The sequence below is a fragment of the Heteronotia binoei genome, chromosome 5 (assembly GCF_032191835.1).
Source record: "Heteronotia binoei isolate CCM8104 ecotype False Entrance Well chromosome 5, APGP_CSIRO_Hbin_v1, whole genome shotgun sequence".
Taxonomy (NCBI): Eukaryota; Metazoa; Chordata; class Lepidosauria; order Squamata; family Gekkonidae; genus Heteronotia; species Heteronotia binoei.
In genome coordinates this window covers 75,718,543-75,739,530 of record NC_083227.1, presented here as the reverse complement: position 1 = coordinate 75,739,530, position 20,988 = coordinate 75,718,543, and the positions used below count along the sequence as shown (strand labels likewise).

General features: G+C 42.3%; 1 protein-coding gene across 1 annotated transcript in view; it reads left to right on the top strand.

Moving 5' to 3' along the window:
* FGD5 (FYVE, RhoGEF and PH domain containing 5) overlaps nucleotides 1-20,988 on the top strand; it is a 272,449-nt gene that overhangs the window by 227,619 nt on the left and 23,842 nt on the right. Inside the window, exons 10-13 of the mRNA XM_060239650.1 lie at nucleotides 829-887; nucleotides 5,177-5,248; nucleotides 6,381-6,449; nucleotides 16,736-16,819. Coding sequence (XP_060095633.1) covers nucleotides 829-887; nucleotides 5,177-5,248; nucleotides 6,381-6,449; nucleotides 16,736-16,819 — 284 coding nt within the window. The remainder of the gene's footprint in view (nucleotides 1-828; nucleotides 888-5,176; nucleotides 5,249-6,380; nucleotides 6,450-16,735; nucleotides 16,820-20,988) is intronic.

Sequence of the window (20,988 nt, the reverse complement as noted above, 5' to 3'; positions counted from 1 at the left end):
AGGACTTTTCTCCTTAAGGTTCCATGTTGCCTTGCATCTTGTTCATGTTGGATTATCTGGTTTTTATCTGGAAGACTTACAAAGTTACACATAACCAGTGGTCAGATTTAAAACTAGTAAGAGTTCTTTATAATATGGAACTCCATTCTAAACAGTATAGGTGAGAGACAGAGATAGGATCTATTCTAACTACCTAGGATGGGTATGGATGCATGGAAGAGTGCCTCTGCATCCATTGTTCAAGAGAGCAACATACTCCTTTGTGTGTGTGAGTGAGAGGAAGTGTGAGGTCAGAAGAGAAGAAATTACTCCCTAAGAACATATCAGTCTACACAGCAAAGGGACAGCTGCAGAAGAGTAAACAGGAAGGATGCCCCACAGTTTGTCTGTCTGTTTATCTGATTCTATTGTAACCCCCTCTGGAGGCTGAGGCAAAAGGACAGTGCAAAGTCTTTCTATTCCAACATTTTGAAGGATTGTAATAGGTGTGCTGGCTCCTCCACCCTAGAAGCCATATTAATGGGTGACAAACCAGTAAAAGCCAAAGCCCACAGTATATGCATATCAGAAGATTTAATATGTTATCTCCCCAACAAATCTTAGCATGAACAAATCAAAGTTTAAAGCCCAGAAAGTTCTCATTCTATGAACCCTTAGAAACAAGCAAAAAAAATCCATTCTAAAGCTAGATTATTATCTCTTACTTTTTTAAAGATACTCTTAAAATGTTTAGATTCAATCCTGAGTTTTATGTATATGGTTTTCTAAATATGTAGTCTTCCTTTTATGAAGTTTGCTTATGCCTTTCCACATCATTTCTCTTTCCAGCTGCCTTGCTCCTTATCTCTGAAGTTGCAGACCGAGCCAATGATAGCATGCAACAAGGGGTAAGTGCTGACATGCTGTGGTGCATTGTAATCAGTAGTCCATTTCTGATATCTCAGAACCTCTGCACAATTAAATATTCAGGGGTTTTTTAAAAAAGAAGAAGAAGAAGAGAAATGGAAGAAACCTGAGATGAGATCGAAGTGTTCTTTAAGTAAGAGTATATAGAATCACAGCCTTAAAATATGATCCCTTATTTAGATGTAAATTCATTAATTTAGATGTAATGCTAACTTAGTAATTCATTCACTGTTGAACAAAATGAGCCTTCCTTCTGAGTATATAATTGAACTCCATTAGTACCTTTTTCATGAATACAGTTGGCCTCTAATATCTACGTGTTTTTAAAATGGCTCTCACTGGGTATGCTGGGCTAACAAGATTCTTACAAGAATATACCCTTGAGTCCTAAAATACCTTTACAATCATTCTAAAGAGCTTGTTGTTTCAGTATAAAAAGAAATCTGATTTCCAAAATCACTTCTGACAGCTTGTGGTACACCTTCACAGGTTAGGGTTGCCAGGTTGCAACCTGGAAATCCTCACCACAAATTTAAATTCCTTGATGTAGCAGTACCTTCTTCAGTCTGTCATCCACTCCTTTCCCCCATCTGCTGTAACAAGCAGGACTCCTGGGATGTGGCACAGCAGGCAGAAGGCAGAAACAGATGACAGGACTGGGCTTTTGCTGCATCAGGAAATGTGTAGATAAGCGCTGATCTGTGGCTTGCAACCTGGCAACACTAATTTTTCTGCATCCTAAAATACAGAAGCTGCAGCTCTCACAAGAGCATACAGACACCGATCCTCAGACTAAGTGTAAGTGGATGGCAATGCAATAACACACATTTTCCAGATATGACTTTTTGAATGAGAATAGATGGACTTCAGCAGCTTCTATTGAACCATATGTTGGAAACCGTTCTACTAATTCACCTGTCCCTGCATGTTGTTGGGGGATTCTGCAGGGAACTTTATTATTCTTTTAGAAATGAAGGTCTTTGGGGAGAGAAGGGTGCCAAGAATCTGTGAGGCAGATCTATTCACCACCTTGTGCCTGGTTACATGAGTCTCACCTTTCCCTTACCATCATTTAGCATTGATGTGTCTATGGAGTGGAAATAAACTTTCACTGTTTAAAAATGAAAAACCATGTGCTTTGTCCAGATGGAAAGTCAAAACAGCTGCCAAAAATACAGCCAAGAAGGTCCCACTTTTCCACACAGATGGGAAATCTCTGATTGTGGAATTTTTCAATCCATGTCTCTGAAACATGCCAAGACTAGCCACAGCCAACATATTCATGAACTATTTTACTGACCAGGTTTCACTAATGGTTCCTTTGAACCAAGGGCAGATTAGTCCTTGCACAAAAAAGCCTGTGAATATTTATACACCACTGGAGGGAAAACTGGTTCATTAAATAGAAACAAAACTGCTTCAACATGATGCCTTCTCTCCTATGAGTACGGTTATCACTTAAAATAGAACTGTTTGTCAGCGGTTCCCAATACAGCAGCAATTTGCCTTGGATCCCTCCTCGAATTTTTACAGCCAAAGAGTCCCTCTTCCCAGAGCAGCCTCAAACTCTTTGCAGATGATAGCTTCTGGGAAATGGGGGTCCCCCAGGATTACTTGGGAGTAGATTAAAAGTCTCTTGAAGGAGGGACAGTTGGAATAAATCACAAACACACACATCCCCTGCATGTCCACAAAGATTCTAGGAGAAATGCAAGCCAGTTAAAAGAAAATTCCATAATATCTTTTATCTTCAAAGGAAATGAAAGAACATTCTTTTAACTAAACTATGCATAGAGGATAGATCTATCAGTATAATTGGTCACAATGGTTACAGTATTCCTCCATGCAGAATGAGAATTCACCAAGGAATTTGACACCATTCAAACTAGAATCTTCTGATTTGAATTAGAATTCATCAGGAAGTTTGACACCATTCCCAAGGACCTAAAAAGGACTTGGAATTCATTAGTCAATGTGGGTGTTCAGTAACTTAGGAAGTTTTAACTAGCTTAGCAAAACTAGAGAAGTTACATTTTCTCAAATTGTTGTTATTGTGAATAGTTTGTGTACTCTTTTTTTTCATTACATTTGAATTTTATGTAATTACATCTCATTTTATACTTTGTGCATTTCATAGCCCTTTGAACCTGCTGTTTTATCTTTTTAAAATCTTCACATAAATATCTTCATAATGATCCCTTGCTCTGTTCAAGGGAGCTCAAAGCCATGAAAGCTTATGCTAAAACAAAAAAGCAGTAAAGCTAGAGTTGCCAACCTCCAGGTTGTGGCTGAAGATCTCCCACTATTACAACTGATCTCCAGATAACAAAGATCAGTTCACCTGAAGAAAACGGCTGCATTGAAAGTTGGACTCTATGGCATTAAATCTCATTGAAGTCCCTCCCCTTCCAAACCTTGCCCTTCTCAGGCTCCACCCCCAAAATCTCCAGATGTTTCCCAGCCAGAGCATGCAACCCTAATTAAATCTCTGAAGAAGCATGGGCTTGGATCTTGTGACACTATGCTTATCTCCAAATGCTGCAGAGCCCCACTCTCCTAAAAACCATCCACACAATTAAAATTGTCCAAGGGAACAGAGAAACCATGCCAAAAGGGAAAAAAGCAACTGGAATATCAGGAGATTGCCCCCGCAGTTGGAATAAAGAGGCAGACGCAAGTTTGTGGGGTAATAAACAGGGCCACTTTATTAAACTTAATTAACCGGCATGGTGCTTGAACTAAAACCGGACAAGCCTAGGGAAAGTGACCCTACCTTGTCCGGCATTTGGGCAAGCCACCCAGCCCCAGGCATGAGCCATTCAAGTATGGCTCCGGCCTGGCCAGCCTGGGTCATAATTGCCCTCCCTGCCAGACCTCATTTACCCAGAAGGAGCCTTTTGAGGAAAGGGCGATTGGTGCGCAGGACCCCCCCCCCCCCGGCAGAGAGCCGTAAAGCCCAGCTGCCGGCCAGGTCCACCACCAACCCAAAACAGGGGTGGATTCTGGGTTCTCACCAAATATTAGCATATCCCTTATAACTCCTGCCAAGTGACCGAATTAATAGGAACCACCCTATAACTTCTTCACCTCAGGTGAGCAGTGCAAGGTAGGCGAAAAACACCCCCATCTGAGCCAATAGGATAGGAGAGAAAAAATTCCTTCCCGGCCCCATAAACAGGCGACTAGCTAAACCTGCACTATCCCAGGGTGGGAGGTGGGCTGAGAGCTCCAAGCAACTGTGAGGTTGCTGGGCAGGGCTGGGACTTATAAAGCCCTGGCGCTCCGCCCCTTCCTCAACCCCCAGATGGCCGGGAAGGCTCGTCAAGCCTCCTTCCTTCCGGGGGGGGGCAAAAACAGCCCCTGGCCTTAGCCATGGAAGCGGCGCAGCTGGGAAGGGCTAAATTGTATCAATGCTGCAATTGTAATTAGAGTAATTCATATACAACTCATTCCTTTCCTACCCAAGAGCCATCTAACATTGTTGCTTTAATGGGAACAGAGCCCTCATTCGATTAACTTTAGATACTACACTGTGGGGAATTACATAGCTTGCCAAGGGCTCAGGTTGTATCCAAGCAGTTTAGCACAGGTAGGCAGTTAATAGGGTCAGGCTCTGGTAATGAGCTCCCTGATCTCTGCAAAGGATTTGAAAGTGGAAGGACATAACTTCTAAGACCACAGCAACAAATCTATTGGACATATATCTTTAAAAAAAACCCCTAAAATAATTCCATCAGTGGTCCTATGACATTAAAAGGTTATTTCAGTTACCTTTGTCACTTTAGCAATTACGTGGTGGCAGAAGTTGGGTGGTTGTGTAAATTAGGAATCAATCCCATCTTTCATTAAAATTGGATAAAGCACTGGAATGTCAAGACTTTTCAAACCACACACTTTGAATGTGTGAATGTGTGATGCTTATCTTTGTGGGGGGAGAGTAGGTAAGCCCAGTCTATTAATGTCTTCAAGGTGCTTCTTATCGTCTCTTGGACTGAATGTGTGTGTAAAGTACTCTCAAGTCACAATCGACCTATGGCAATCCCAGCATGGGGCTTTCAAGGCAAGTGAGAAGCAGGGGTGGTTTGCCATTGCCCTCCTCTGTGGAGGCTTTGTTTGTGGTCTCCCATCCAAGTACCGACCCTGCTTAGCTTCTTATATCTGATGAGATTGGGGTATTCTGTGCTGCCTTCCCTTCACCCTTGGACTGAAAACTGCAAGTTAAATCAAAGAACTGAGAACTAAACAATAAATTATTATTCATCCGTCACAGGAAAATTTGCAGAAGTTGGTGCACATAGAGCACAGTGTCAAGGGGCAGAGTAACCTCCTCCAACCAGGAAGGGTAAGTTCTACTTAGCCTTAGTGCCTCTGATCATATGTTTGCCTACTTTTTTTATCTAGCGTGTTTTTCATGCCTGTAATGTCTGTGTAACAGACACAAATTTAGTAACAGAAGCAATCATTCCTGCCTGCAAAAAAGTTCCATGGTGGAGGAAGAATATGGCCCCCTGTTTCCAGGGCTGGCGTGTGGGAGTAGGCGGGGTAGGCAGCTGCCTAGGGTGCCACGCTGCCTGGGGGCACCACCAGGCACCCCCTTACACCTGCTGCTCGGCCGCCGCACTCTTTGGAGGTGTTTTAGCACCAAAGAGGGCAGTGTTTTAGCGTCGCCCGGCCACTTTCAAGGCAGAAGCAGCCGCCATGCTCTTTGGAAGTTTCCTTGGAAGCCTCCAAATAGCGCAGTGTTTTACTGGTGCCCGGCCCCTTTCACCTTGAAAGCGACTGAACACCACCTTCCCACGAAGGCAACACTCAGCCACTTTCAACCCAAAAGTGGTCGGGCGCCGCTAAAATACTGCACTATTCAGAAGCTTCCAAGGAAGCCTCCAAAGAGCACAGTGGCCGCTTTCACCTTGAAAGCGGCCAGGCGGTGCAGGGGGAAATTGGCGGCACAGCAGCACTCTTGTGCACCACCCATCGCTCTCTTCCCCACACCATCTTGCATGATGATGTCACATTAAGTACTTCTTTTCCCTAGCATTGCATGCCAGGTTAAATGAGCTGCTCCATGCAGTTTCTTTGACATTAAAAAATAAGCCACAGGAGATCACGGATCCTCTGTGCCACACCTACTTTGTCCCAAAGAAGCAGAGCAGTTCAAGGATGCTGGAACTAGAGTGTTATTTCAAAATGTCACAATGTTGAACATACCGTTTCTTCCTTGACAGAGTGCTCTGCAGGGCTGGCTTACATTTTATGACACTAGTGCCACTTCCTATCTTCCCAGCATGGAAGCTGTCATCATGCAATAAGCTGTTGTTTGCCAAATATATGTTCCTTCTTCAGTGGTCACAGGCTTCATTTACAGCAACCAACCGTGATTGCACTTTTCCTCCTTATGCTTATTAAACCACAACACCGTGTGCCACTCAACACAGAACAGTGTCCTCCAAAGATGCATCTGTTTCTTTCCACAGGTGTTTCTTAAAGAAGGAACTCTAATGAAAGTGTCTGGAAAAAATAGGCACCCTCGACACTTGTTCTTGGTAAGGATACTTTATATACTTTCTTAACTCTGGCTGGAACCACACATCTTCGGGTATCATGCTGTTGTAATAATTTCCTTACAAGGAGATGAAGGATTATGATATAGCACGTTATCTAATCTCATGTGGAACCTACCTCTGTCATGCTGCAGTTGTAAGTACTGAAAAGTAAAGGTTGGTAATGAAATCTGTTAATTGGCCTCCAAATGGGACTTCCAAAGTCAGAAGGAGCTGCCATCTTGACATTAGCACTGATTCAGCACCAAAGTGGTTGTTGTTGTTGTTTCAGCTTAATGAATCTCTTCATCCTGTCTGGTGATGAGCTCTAGGCAATGTCCAACAAAGAATAAAAATACATATATAAAACCAGTTAGACTAAAACAAATTACAAACCCAGATGACGTCTTATTAGAGTGCTGTTGATCAGATTTACAGACATTGCATCAGGGGGCAGGGGGACCCCTAAAAGGAGTGGAGGAGAGAGGTGCCAGTATCGCAACCATCACTGTCCTTACACAAAAGCTTGGCAGAACATATCTGCCTTACAGTCCCTGCAGAACTGTAAAAGATCTCGCAGGGCTCTGGTGTCTTCCAGCAGAAGATTCCATCAGGTCAGGGCCAGGACTTGATGACAGCTGGACCTCTTTAGGGCTGGGAATCGCCAGCATGTTCTGACCCATGGAGCGTAATGCCCTTCCAGGGACATAGTGGAGGAAGTGGTCCTGTAGATATGTCAGTCCGAGACTGCTTAAGGCCTTGAAGATCATAAACAAACGCTTGAATCTGACTTGGTATTCAACTAGAAGCCAGTGTAGCTGGCACAGCACAGGTTGAATGTGTGCCATCTGTGGTGTTCCCATCATGACTCTTGCCACCACATTCTGGACCCATTATTGCTTCTGGGTCAGACTCAAGGATAGGCCAGCATAGAGTGAGTTGCAGTAGTCTAATCTGGAGGTGACTATCACATGGATTACCATTGCTAGGTCCAAGTGAGGCAGGAAAGCAGCCAGTTGCCGGGCGTGTCAAAGATGAAAAAATGCCACCTTGGCAATATGTGTGACCTGGACCTCTATTGAAAGAGAGGGGTCCAGTGTCACTCCCAAACTGTGATGTTACTTCCAGCAAAGCTTCTTAGTTTATCTGCATCAAAGCTCAGCTTTGGGGCCTGTGGAGGAATAAGAATGTAAAGGGTACCTCTCAGCATGTGTAGTGTGTGATCTGTGACAGAGTAGTCAAGTCACAGTCCACAATCATCAATTCCCTTATCAGTCCATCAGTATGCCACGCTCTATCCGTCTTTTCCTACTCCACACTGAACAGACATTAGGCTACTGTATTTGTATTCCCCTTAACCAATCCCATTTCTCATTGGTTAATGACATTCACATGCTAGCACATGCTAACACTTAAACACCTGTATGCAAGGGTTACACAATCCTTTGGCAGTTCCAATATGCCTTAAAGATATAGGATACTGACAATCTGTAATCAATGAATGCCATTTGCCACAAGTGTAACATTAGGAAGGAAAAATTTCCAGGTACCACTAAATTCTCTTGCTGTACTGTTCTTGTCACTCCTCCATCCTGTTCCAGTTATTTATTTATATTCATTTTTTGTACAATAGACCTTTCTCTCTGGGACTGAAAGTGGATTACATAGTTAAAAACAATGCAACAAAATCCGGACAATAGATACAACAAACAAAGCATTAATAACGGATTACAAAATTAAAGAGTGTACTAGAACATTGTATGATGCATACAGTAAAGCAGGATTGTGAAACTGGAGAACAATGCAACAAAACAATATAAAATATGTAATAATCAGAACAGTATAAAATAAACAGTGAACAATGCAATGAAGCCTTGCTGGAGTTTCACAAACAATAGCTTTGTAGGAGTTTTCCTGTCCTTGTCAAGCAGGACATTTGTTTGGGAGCCACAACAAAGAATGCACAGATACAAGCTGCTGTTGATCTTACCCATCTGCAGGGTAAAACCTTCGGAAGGTATTCTCACATGTGCAAAGCTGTCTCAAGAGAACATAATGAGAGAGGCATCTATATGGGTCATAGGCCAAGAAGCTCTTGGTAGGTGATGAACTGACTCCAGAAATTAATTGGTAGCTGATGGAACAACTGCAGAATAGGTGTAGTATGCAACTCTGCCTAACTCCCAGTAGCGATCAAGCCATGGCATTTTGTTACATTGGAGAAGTAGTAGTGAGAGGTGTAGACATAGCCTAAGATCTTACTATAATGGTCAGAGTTTGTCCTTGCCATCATAGTTGCAGAATGGAGTCCATGATATAGCTAAAATAAGGCATGCATTGAAATGAAAATGAAGTGATGATTCAATAGTTACAAGGTAGCTTTTCTAAATGAGACACAACTTTGAGCTTCTGCTGAAAGTTAATGCAGCTCAGACTGAAACTCGCTGTTAAACTGCAGGGAGGAAGTGATGGTAATCCCTTGGCAGCTGGAGATATTGCAGAAGCCAGTTCTTGGGGCTCTAAGAGACACATGAATATATACCAGTGACAGTTTTGTCTGTTTCCTTGCCAGAAACAGAATGGCAAGGTCAGGTACATATATTGTTGTCAGTGATAATCTGCCAGAGTCAGACCAAAAAAATAGAAACGGAATCAAACTAAAAGCAAGACATCAGGGCCACCCAGTCCCATGGTTTTTAAAAAGGTTTTCAAGTAATGAACCAAATTAAAATAAAATAAATGAAGAACCTGTGTGGTATTTCCCAGCACCATCAGCTGAGCAGGAAGGCACTGAAAGATTTGCTAGGAAAACTACAATATACAGTAGATAGTTATACAAATGTACATAATAAGTTTAAAAGTCTGAATATCTGATTTATGCATATCTGGTTTTGCCTATTTGTTTGCATGTCTGTTTTAGGCAGGCATCAGTCAAGGTAGCATTTCCCCAAATAGTGGTATTCAGTAGGAGACAAACATAGACTGAGTAAATATATTTACTGGAAACAGTCCAACTGAATTCATGGGGGATTACTTCTTTTCAGGTTGCTTCAGATTGTCGCTGGAAAGGCATTTCATATGCTTTGTGTTTTGTAGCTGGAGAGCTTAGCAACTTTATCAGTCCTAAGCAGAATTCTGTTATTCTCTGAAAAAGCAGAGTTCTGTATTTCTCTGAAAATGAGAATCCAACATCCAAGCACTGGACTCAGGAAATAGGAAAGGCACCCGCTGAAACAGAGCAAACATCCTGCCAGGATACACTAGGCACTCAATACCAGACAACTCTGTGGCTGAGAAATATGCCCAGCCCCCTTATATAAAGCCAAGATCTTCCACACTGTGTGGTAGTTCTCAAACTATGGAGTAGCACCCCCTTTACATGTGACAACAGGGAGCTGGCAGTGCAAATTGTTGGGGCAAGTAGGACCACTAGATAAGTGGTGACTTCCTCCTCCACTGGCTAAGACCCAACTGACTGTCCCCTGGCAAACAGTCCTTCATTGATCCACACTCCACACTGGATTTGTGGGTGTGAATGTGGCTGGAATGCTTCAGTATCTCAAAATGACTTGAGAAGAAGGGATCTCAGAAAGACCTGCTTTATTCTTATCTTTCCAGTATATGGCTTTAGGAAGGGGTTAGAGATCTCTATATATCGGTTTCTTCTGAGAGCCAGTGTGAAATTCCTTTTGCAGTCCACAGATCCTTGGATGCAACAGTTGTCTGTTTGCTCACAACCATCTGCATATTCACCTGAGAAACAGGTGTTGTCTTGCTGGATTGGGGAAAGGGCAGAAGAAAAAAAATAAGTTTAGAAGAGAGACCAGGTTCAGAAGTTTTAAAAAACACTAAACAAATGCCACTTTGAGGGGGTTAGTTTTCTTCCATCTCTCTCTTTGTTCCCTTTTCTCTTTGTGCATTTAAAATTGTGAGCTTTGAGGATGGGAAAAATGGGTCTCTTATGTGCATGTCTCTTTACTTCCTCTAAGTTCTTAAGAAAGAGGAAGCTGTTCATCTAAATAAATTAAATGAATGTATACTATTGCAGAAGTCACCTTGCAGTTGAGACAAGTAATCAGTGACATGCAGAGCCGACTGTCTTGTACATGCCAGTAATATTGTTGAATCTGGTGTTTCCTGACAGTGTGATTCAGTGTCCTTGTTCCTTGAATCCAATTACTGCTTGTGTGGAGTTGAAGTCTCATCTGAAAAAATGTCATTTTGCTGGATCTGGCACCCCCTCCCTCTTCTCACTGTAGCTTCCTTTTCTGGCTTCTTCTTGCTATTCACGTTTCTTCTTGTGACTTTCTTCACACAAGATGTTCTCTCTTCACTCACACTCTTCAGGATGTGTGTGCACACGATAGCTTATACCTTGAATAAAACTTTTATGGTCTTAAAGGTGTCACTGAACTTGAACTTTGTTCTGCTGCTTCAGACCAACCCAGCTGTCCACCTGAATCACACTTCAGGATGTTTTTTAAAGACTGCTTTCTGGTAGACATGGAAGGCTGCCATCTTCTGGAAGATTATGTTATACCAATTTTAGACATGAGCAATGTGTTGAAAAATTATATTCAGAACTTGCTTTTGCATGTCCCCTTTTTTTGTACCCATTGGATTTAGTGGAATTGAGCAAAAGTCAGTCTTGTAAATGGGAGAATTATCTTACAAGAATTTTCAGCTAATGGACATCAGTCTGAATTGAATGATACTATGTCATTTGACTTTAATGACAAATAAAAATTTGGTGGAACCTGTAACATTGTTGGAAGCACATCATTTACAGCAATACTATAGAGTTACAAGGAATATCAGATGTGGCTTAAAATGGCAGTCCTGCACTTGTGTTCTCCCAGGTGTTATGTTTCATACACCTCTGTCTCACATACCAGATACTTTGACTCCTTTGTCTGTGTGACTGTTGAGTTATGTGAAATGCACAGCATGCATGTTTGGCAGCTTTCATACTTGCTACCTGAGAACCAGGTTTTTTATGGTAAGCATTTGTGCTTACCAAAGCTGCAAAATGCATACACTGCCCTTTTACACAAAATGGCAACCATGCTTACTGAGAGAATCAGTCTTAGGATGTAGTCACCATCTCTTGGCTTTGAAAAAGCTGGTGCTCTTTGATGCATGCCATGGCAATCACACAGCCCCTACCCTGCTGCCGAGAGAGGCACAGGCTGCACATATGTAAGAGGAGCATTCAGATGGCTACTGTGTATGTGGGGCGCATGCATCATGTTCCCTGGCCCTTCAAACAGCCGGGAAATGCACCATGCATGCACTTTCAGAGATTCACTACTGGGAAGTACCTGGTGGCTGTTTAATCCAGTCCCAGCCCGTCCTATGATGAGGTAAGAATGGGCAGGGGGCAGATGTGCATATGTGTGTTCGTGCCTGTTTAATCCAGAGGCAGACCAAATCTCTTGTGTGATCACACCCTCAGTATGCTCTTCCAGTACATGAAATAGGAGTGCTGGAAATGGAACACCTGAAAAAGGGACATAGTGTCTGCCAACCACGGTGCCATGACCACATCCATGGCCATCATTGTGGTTTCATTTTGTCTCCTTTGCTCATAGGGCAATAAAATGTCACCTCTGCGATTACTTTACTGCTACCTGCCTTGGCTTTCTTAGGTCTTCTCACTGTAGTTTGTGCTACCCCTCTCTGCCTAGCGGATTTCTTATATGTCACCTCAGCCTTTTCTGCTTTTACCTTTGTAGTAACTGTTTGCTCTGTTACTTCTGCCTGCTTTGCCTAAGGAGTCCAAACGTTTCCTTCTGCCCACTGTGTACCTGTTTGCCTCCTTATGACTGCTCTCCATGGTTAGATTTCTGATTATGAAACTGAGACTCTTTTCCCTATCTCTCTCAAATGAGATCCCTTAAATAAAAGGCGTAGTCACCGAGAATTTCATCCCAATTGGATGAAAATCTAAGGCTGCAGAACAAGAAATGTGTTTTCAATTGAAACCAATGGAAAACAGATGTACTATCTAAACAAAGATGGTTAATAATGAAAGAAATAAAGAAAGAATAGCTTTGCTTTGCATACACTATAAGACATACACAAAACCTGGTTAAACTGGAATTACAAGCATAGAGATCTTGGTTAGGCTGGTGGACATGCTTTCCGGCTGATGCACCACTTTTGTATAGGAGCGTGCTGATATTAATCTAATACGACTTTGGTCCTAGAAACAACACAATCCCGCCCATATACTTCTTGTGTAGATACTATGGATGGCCTGTGCATTGTTAGCATTGCCATCCCCCATCCTGACGAGCTGTGTGTTAATCAGAATTTCAAAGTAGCAACTCAAGACTGGTGGGAAGTTAGAAGAGACTGTAGGCACAGTTCCTTAAATGTAAAGACGAAACAGATGGGAAATAACTGTAATGGGCAATTAACAAACAAAACTATCATTAATGTTTAATAAAACAGAGGGATAATAATCATGGCTGCCATAGCAACAGTGTGCACTTGGGTGGCTTCCTTAATCATGACCAACTATAGAATGACTTTGGCTTTATGAAAATATTTCATATATATAAAATAGGCAGGATTCGTAGCCAGAAAGATGCCACAGTGCATGCTGGGAAGAGCCTGACAATGCTTAACATGAGCTAATTTTGGAACTGGTAGAGTATCCTTCGTTAGCTGCCTTTTCTGTGACCTGAAATGACCCCAAACTACGTGACTACATTGAGAAGCAAAGAAAGAACCTAACCTCTCCTATAATTAAGCTAAATATTCAAGAGGTGCTTCAGCCTATTTCTTATATATATTTTCTGCACTAGAAGCATCTTGCTTTAGAGGTGAAATTACTATCTGCATGAACCAAGAGATGTTTCAGGATTTAGTAACAAAAATTATGATCTTGTGGTATTAGTTCTTACATACACATATTTCTTTAAAGTCTTTAAAAATCTTTTTAAAAACCCACAACCAAGTGAGGCTTATTCCAATGGAATACTTTTTTTTTGTTTTAATTTGCTGCAGTTTTTCCAGTCACCAAGTTCCAAGATTTATAATGAGATCCAGACAATGTGGGAGGGTCATTGTTCCCAGAGCTGGTAATTTATGAAGCAATAAGTAAATGATACAAACCTTTCTGGACAAGCCATTTGTCACCTCATTGTACTGTTGCCTGAGCTAGAGAAGTAAATATTAGTCATTTGAACGGACAGGCAGACCCTCTCCCCATTTCTTTGTGCTACTATAATCATTGTGGTATGGTAATAACGGAATGATGTGGCATTTGGGGGGGGGGGGCTGGATAGTGATGGGGACGCTTATGAAATGTATTTGAGATGGGTTGCCAACCTCCAGGTGGTGGCTGGAGATCACCTGGGATTACAACTGATCTCCAGGTGAAAGAGTTCAATTCACCAGGAGGAATAGCTGCTTTGGAAGGCAGACTCTATGGCCTTATTGAAGTCCCTTCCCTCCCCAAACCCTTCCCTCCTCAGACTCCACTCCCCCCCAGATCTCCAAATATTTCCCAACCCAGAGCTGGCAATCCTAGATTTAAGGAAGAAAAGGCTACAATTATCTCCTGCTCTATACTAATGTGTCAGCAAATCTATTGAGACTGCATGCTTTTTATACATTTCCAGGTTCTCTCATTTAAAGGACTAATCTGCATATTACGGAGTTAGAAAATCTCCCTTAGAGGCCGACAATTGCTGGTCACAATTGCCAGTATTCAGAAACTAATTCCTAACAAACATAAGTGGGGAGCTGTGGTGCCCACAAAACTAGTGCCCCCAAAGCTGATGATTATATGCAAAACTTTTCACAAAAAGAATTAGAGTGATAAATAATGTACTGCCAGAACTATGTCAAGAACTGTGAGAAATTGCCACTTACATGAAGTCATTTGGTGGTGGAAAATTCTGTTAAGTCACATCTGATTTTTGGCGACCCCTTAAGGTTTGCAAGGCAGGAGATGTTCATAGGTTGTTTTCCATTGCCTCCCTCCACATTGGGACCCTGGTATTCCTTGGAGGTCTCCCATCCAAATACTAGTCTGGGCTGACCCTGCTTAGTTTCCAGATCTAATGAGATCAGGCGATCCAGGTCAGGGCAGTAATTTAGAATCTGCTAAATAGTGGGGTACTATACTGAGATGTACAAGTTGTTATATAGGCTCCACTGATGACATTTCAGTAGTCCAACAGTTGTTGAGTTCATGGCTATATAGAAGGCCAGTCAGTAGTCTGCTTCATCAAGTGAACTCAATTACACATTAGAGATTGCTTTATCAGGGGATAGGAGGAAGCAAAGAAACTGTAATGCTCCCTTCCCACCTCCCCCACCCCCATGTTTTCTCATTGGAAAAAGGCCACCCTGTACCTGTCTTTACCTCTAACTGGGAAAAACTTTTGGATATCCATATTTCTGGCAGGTAAATTTGCAAAAAAATAAAATAACAATGACAGATTGTAATATGTAGTTTAGCCCTCAGTCAAGAGTAAAATCAGTGTTGATATGGAAGGAGCTGGCTTCTCTGTTAGTTGTTGATCTCTGTGACTGTCAGCTCTCAAAAACAGTGGGGGCACTCATTATTAAGGACTTAAGAAGAAGACATCTCTAAGGCAGTTTGGGAGATCTCAAGGCCACACTCCATGTTAAGTGGGCAATCCATGGTCTGGTTTTGTGAAATACATTTTTAACCTTAAAAAGCAGGTGGTGGGGATCAGGGGCTACAGCTTGTAAGGGATTTAACACTTTCTGCACTCCATTATGTTTTCCTGATATACATTCTCACTCGCCCCTTAAAAGGGGGGGGGGTCTTTTTCCATTCTAGCAGCATGGGAAAGTTGATTTCTAATTGGGAAAATGGCAACAAGGAAAAGGTTTTATTTAAAGATTTTATTTATTTATTTAAAAAAAAAACTCTTCGGATCATTCAGATTTGCTCCCCAGATCATCCCAAATCCCATTCTTTGATTTCTGTTTTTGTTTTTTTTTAAATCCAGCTATTCCACATAATACCACCCTCAAAACCTGGTGACTTGCAAAAAATAATAATAATAATAATACTTCGTGCTCCACTAGGATTGCTAGCTATTAAACAGGTCCCTCTAGTGGTCCCTTTAAATATCAGTTTGATCTGAAGCAATTATGTTGTCATTTAGTTCTGTGCTATGAAAAGCTTCAGTGTCCTGTTTCCATACACTGAGTACCTGTTAAAGCGACAGGGCATTTTTTCCTGGCCAGTTGGCAAGCCTATGCTCAACAGCTGTCTTAATTAAGGTGTTGCTGTACAATATTCCTCAGAAACTACATGAAAAGCGAAATTTGTACTTGTTTTAATTAGGATTGATTAGGCACCACAGTGCTGTGTTAGCACTCAGGGGGAGCACACAGCCAGCTGAGACAATTCTCAAAATGTCACAAATATTTGAGGCAGGGGAGTTGCACCATGGTCTTGGGACCTTTCTCTGGCTACCTTACCCTCAAATATGCTGACAGCAGTTAACACGGATGATAATCCTAAGCAGCTCCACTCAGAAGTAAGTCCCATTTATTCAGTGAGGGCTTACTCCCAGGAAGGTGTTCTTAGGAGTGTAACCATAACATACTTAACATGGAATATTAACGTAATAAATGCATTTTTATTATGATAAAATTATTAATAATTATGAATTCGGGTGTGCTAGCTAAACAAACAGGCTTCCTATTTGATTGTGTAAGCTACTGTCCTTAATATCAGGTGAAATGTTATTTATTTATATATATCATTTAAACTCTGCCTTTCTCACGTGGACTCAAGGCAGAATACTCAGAATGAGTCAATACAATCACCAGTGGGGGGTGGGGGTGGATTCAGTAAACAATACAATAGGATTAGGGTTGTAGAGCCAATCAGAAATCTAAAAAACAAAACAAAAGCAAAGCATTAATTTTAACATGCTACATTATATGATGCAGAAATGATATAGCATGGGTTAGTATGTTTATTAAAACATTTATGCTACTCCTCACAGTTCAGTGTTGGAACCCCTGGGGAGCCCAAAGAAAATGTGAATCCCCCAAGTCTCTGAAGCCATCATGCAGCCACCCAACTGTGTTCCAGACTCTGCACAGACTCACCAACTCACATTTTTAACATTTTATGAAAGCTTAAATCCTGACCTGAAATTTGGAGGTCAGGTCATTCTTTAGTAACAGCCCAGTCAGTTCATTAAGTTGCACCTTGTACTGAACCTAGTATACATATTAAGTAAGGCATATTGCAAATAATTGATCTTCTCTTCCTCTTTGTACAGATGAATGATGTTCTGCTGTATACATATCCCCAGAAGGATGGCAAGTATCGGCTGAAGAACACCTTGGCTGTATCTGGCATGAGGGTAATGCTAACTCTTTATTTTGTTTAAAATTAAATAAAGTTGGCTGAAAATCTAGTATGGACATGTGTGGCCTTACTTCTGTTCTTTTTTTTATTAGAAAGGAAGGAACAATGGGAATCTCCCATTTACTCTAGTTTAGCTCTAGGTCTTAAAGAGGAAAACTATATATATAACGGTACCTAATAAGCAAATTCATGAAGTCCTAAGAAGGCTGTTAGCAAAGAGGCTGGTCATTAATAATGCAAGTTATTATTTTATAGTGTAAATTAAAGTCTGATTTCTAATTCTCAGTGGTCCTTATTATAGCTACTGAGACCTGTCTGGAAGGTTAGTATGGCCTAAATCTTCCAGACAGTTCTCAGTAGCTACAATGAGGGTCAATGTAGCTGGTAGAACCATAATACCTGACCTGGATAGCCTAGATTAGTCAGATCTTGGAAGCTAAGCAAGATCAGCCTTGGTTACTATGGGAACCACAAAGTCTGGGGTTGCAATGCAGAAGCAGGCAAAGGCAAACCACCTCTGAGAGTCTCGTGCTTGAAACCCTCACAGGGTCACCATAAGTCAGTTGATGATGATAATAATCATAAACAGTATCTGATTGGACTTAACAGTACAGGAAAAATAATCTTCAGCAGAAGAGATAATGGTAAATTATTACATGCACTCTTCTTCAGCATTTCCTTCTTCTTTCACAACTACTTTGCTGTATTAGAAGACACATCATGGCTTGGTGGTAGAGCATCTGCTTTGCACCCTAGGTTCAATCCCTGTCTTTGAAATAGGGTTCAGAGGATCAGTTAGTAGGTGATGGGTCTACACTAGACACCTGTTGCCAGTGAGAATAGACAGTACTATGTTAATGGCTAGTGAACTGACTCGATGTGTAAGGCAGCTTTATGTGTGTGTTCATTATTTTATTTGTGAATTTATATAGTTTGTTTGTATTAGTAATTGCTTTGGGAACCATGATAGCTACCAGGCAATCTAAAAATAGTGTCAGTAATAATAACTCCAAGCAATTTAAGATGATCTAATTTTCTTTTATTGTGTGAATATTATCCTTCTGTTAGACATCTTGCCTTATTCCCTTTTTCCTTCTTTCCCTTTTTTATTTTTGTTTTAAGGAATTTATAAACAGAAAATGAGGCTATGATTTAGAAGTTAAATGACTGGTTTTGGAAAATACTAAGTCTAAGAAAAAGCAGAAGGCTTATGATACCAGTTTAGTCCATTCTCAGCAGAGCATAGATTGTTCCTTAGCTTTACTAAATGGGTTGAGATCTGTAATGATAACAATTTCTTTGGGCAAGCCGAGTGTAAATCCTGCCTTTGCCATAGACGCACCTTGTGGTCTTGGTCATGTACATTAACCCCATTTCTCCATTCATAGAACTAAAATGGCAATAATCTAGCTATTGGGATTATTTTAAAAAAAATTATTTTAGAAAATCAGTGTGGGTACTGAAAAGGGTTGGGTTAAACTAGGGTTGCCAAGTCCAATTTCAGAAATATCTGGGGACTTTGGGGGTGGAGTCAGGATACTTTGGGGGTAGAGCCAGGAGACATTGGGGTGGAGCTAGGAGCAAGGGTGTGACAAGCACAATTGAACTCCAAAGGGAATTCTGTCCATCACAATTAAAGGGACCACACAGTAGTCCAATGAGATGGTATTGTTTCTGAATGCTCCTCCTTGCACAGAAAAAGGGACTTTCTGCAAACACAATACCAGCAGCCCAGGGAGAAGAGACTGAAACCCTCCAGTCCAGATTTTTTTTTGTGTAAAGAACCCCCTCCACTTTTTGTCTAGGCTATCATCCCCCGACTGCTATCATGCACCTGTTCTCTGAGGTGGTACAGCCCTCCCCACAAGGCACCTGAGGACTCTACCACCACCCACACGCACTGGGTCAGGGGTGGCCAAACTTGTTTAATGCAAGAGCCACATAGAATAAACATCAGATGTTTGGGAGCTGCAAGCCATGAACGTCAGATGTCTGAGAGCTGCAAGACAAGGAAGGGATGCAAATAGATGGAGGGGGAGGGAGGTGGAAAGAAAGTAACTTTAGTTTTAATGAGGCTGTGGGGGCTTCGAGAGTCACACAATATGTGTGAAAGAGCCACATGGGGCTCCTGAGCTACAGTTTGGCCACCCCTGCACTGGGTCAACCCAAAGAAGGCCGCTCACCAGCTGCTTAAGGTCCTCCTCCGAGAGGCCGGCGAAGCGGTACCGCTGCTGCTCGAACTCTTGGCCACCACCACCACCACCCGAGAGGGGCGGAACCCCCTGCCGGCGGCTTTCGAGGGGAGCTCGGAGGAAGCATCCGCACTGAGGTGCCGTGGCTTCCTCAGCGGCGGCTCTCTCTGCGCCGCCCTCCGCTCCCTGTTCAAATTCTTGCAGCGGTGGCAGCAGCATCATCACCATCAACAGCGCTTCACCTTAACGTCTAAGCTTCTCCTCCTCACCTCCACAGGGCGGTGAAGCGCCATTGATGGTGATGATGCTGCTGGCGCCGCTGCGAGGATTTGAACAGGGAGCGGAGGGCGGCGCAGGGAGAGCCGCTGCTGAGGAAGCCATGGAGGCAGGTCATAGCCCCGGGAGCTTTGGAACGTCCTGCGGGCGCCACCGCCGCCACAGACCGAGGCCAGACAGCCGCGAGCCGGCCGGCCCGCCTTCCCTCAGCCTGTGCCTCAACTGCACAGCACGCGCTCTCGAATGGAGCCACTGCGCATGCGGCCCCCCCACTCCACTTCAGAGGCAGAGCGGGCGATGCCGCCGCCGCCCCCTCCCCGCCCCATCCCAGCTGCTCCTCCGAGATGGGCCCAGCCTGAGCCCATCTCGGAGGAGCAGCCATGGTGAAGCGGAGAAGGGGCAGGTCGCCACGCTCCTTCGCGCCGTTTCTTCCCCTGCTTCCGTTTCTTTGGGGAGCGGGGGAAGAGGCTGGAAAACCTGGGGGCCCCCGCTAGGCCAGGAGGGTTGGGACCCCTAGGTTAAACAGTATAATTACATCTGTCAAAGAGAATCATGTAGTACATAATATATAGCAGGGGTGGCCAACAGTAGCTCTCCAGATGTTTTTGCCTACAACTCCCATCAGCCCCAGCCAGCATAATAATTTTCCTTTCATCTGCTTCTCTTTTTTCTCTTTCCTTCGTGATACAATATGCCAGATATCTGCCAGGTTTATTTGCATGTTCAAAATATCTTTCTTTTAGAGATCCCCCCCCCCTGTATCTCTTCTACTTCTAACATATCTAATTGTTTTTTTAATTGTTTAATCTCTGCTAGTGTATTTTTATTATGATTGTTTTTATGTTCTTGTTCCAAACTCTGGGTTTTTTCTGTTATTATCTTAGTTCATTCTAATCTTTTTTGCTTTTTTAAAGCAGCAGCTGCTAGTAGAATTCCTCCGATGAGAGCTTTATTTGCTTCCCAAATTGTAGTTGGAGACATTCCTTCTGAGTTGTTTATTTTTAAAAAACCCTTCCAAATCCTTTTTACACTTATTTACATCTTCCTGTAGTAAAAGAGTATCATTTAACCTCCATCTTGTTGATTTTCTGTTCCATTGTAAGACTACTTCTATAGGATTATGGTCTGAAAGCATCTTTGGATGAAGTTCTGTTATTTGTAAATTCATTGTCAAACTTTTTGATATCTAACACATGTCTATTCTTCAATATGTTTGATGTCTGTCTGAAAAGAAGGTAAAGTCTCTGCCCTTTGGATGTTTGGTTCTCCAGGAGTCACCTAATTCCAGCATTCCCAAATATTGAAATACATTGTTAGATAATTTCCCACCTTTAATATTCCTTGATCTGTCTTTTTTTTTGGGGGGGGGGTGTCTAGTACTCTGTTTATATCTCCAAGAATCATTATTTCCTCACCTTGGAAATCTAGCATAATTTACCAAAAAACCCTCTCTTTTTTGGGGTTTTTTTGCAATTGATTGAAGATTTTATTTTGAAGGAGAATTCATTGATATTCATTTATACTATTTTGTTACTTGTGTGTGTGTATGTTTGTGTGTGCATGCCTGGAAGGTGACTTCAAGCAACTCCTAGTGAGACTGGGAGGCAAGTACATTCAGAGAGGCAGTTTGCTGCCTGCTTCTGCATCTCAGCCCTGGTATTTCTAGAATGTCTCCTATCCAAGTATTTGCCAGTGT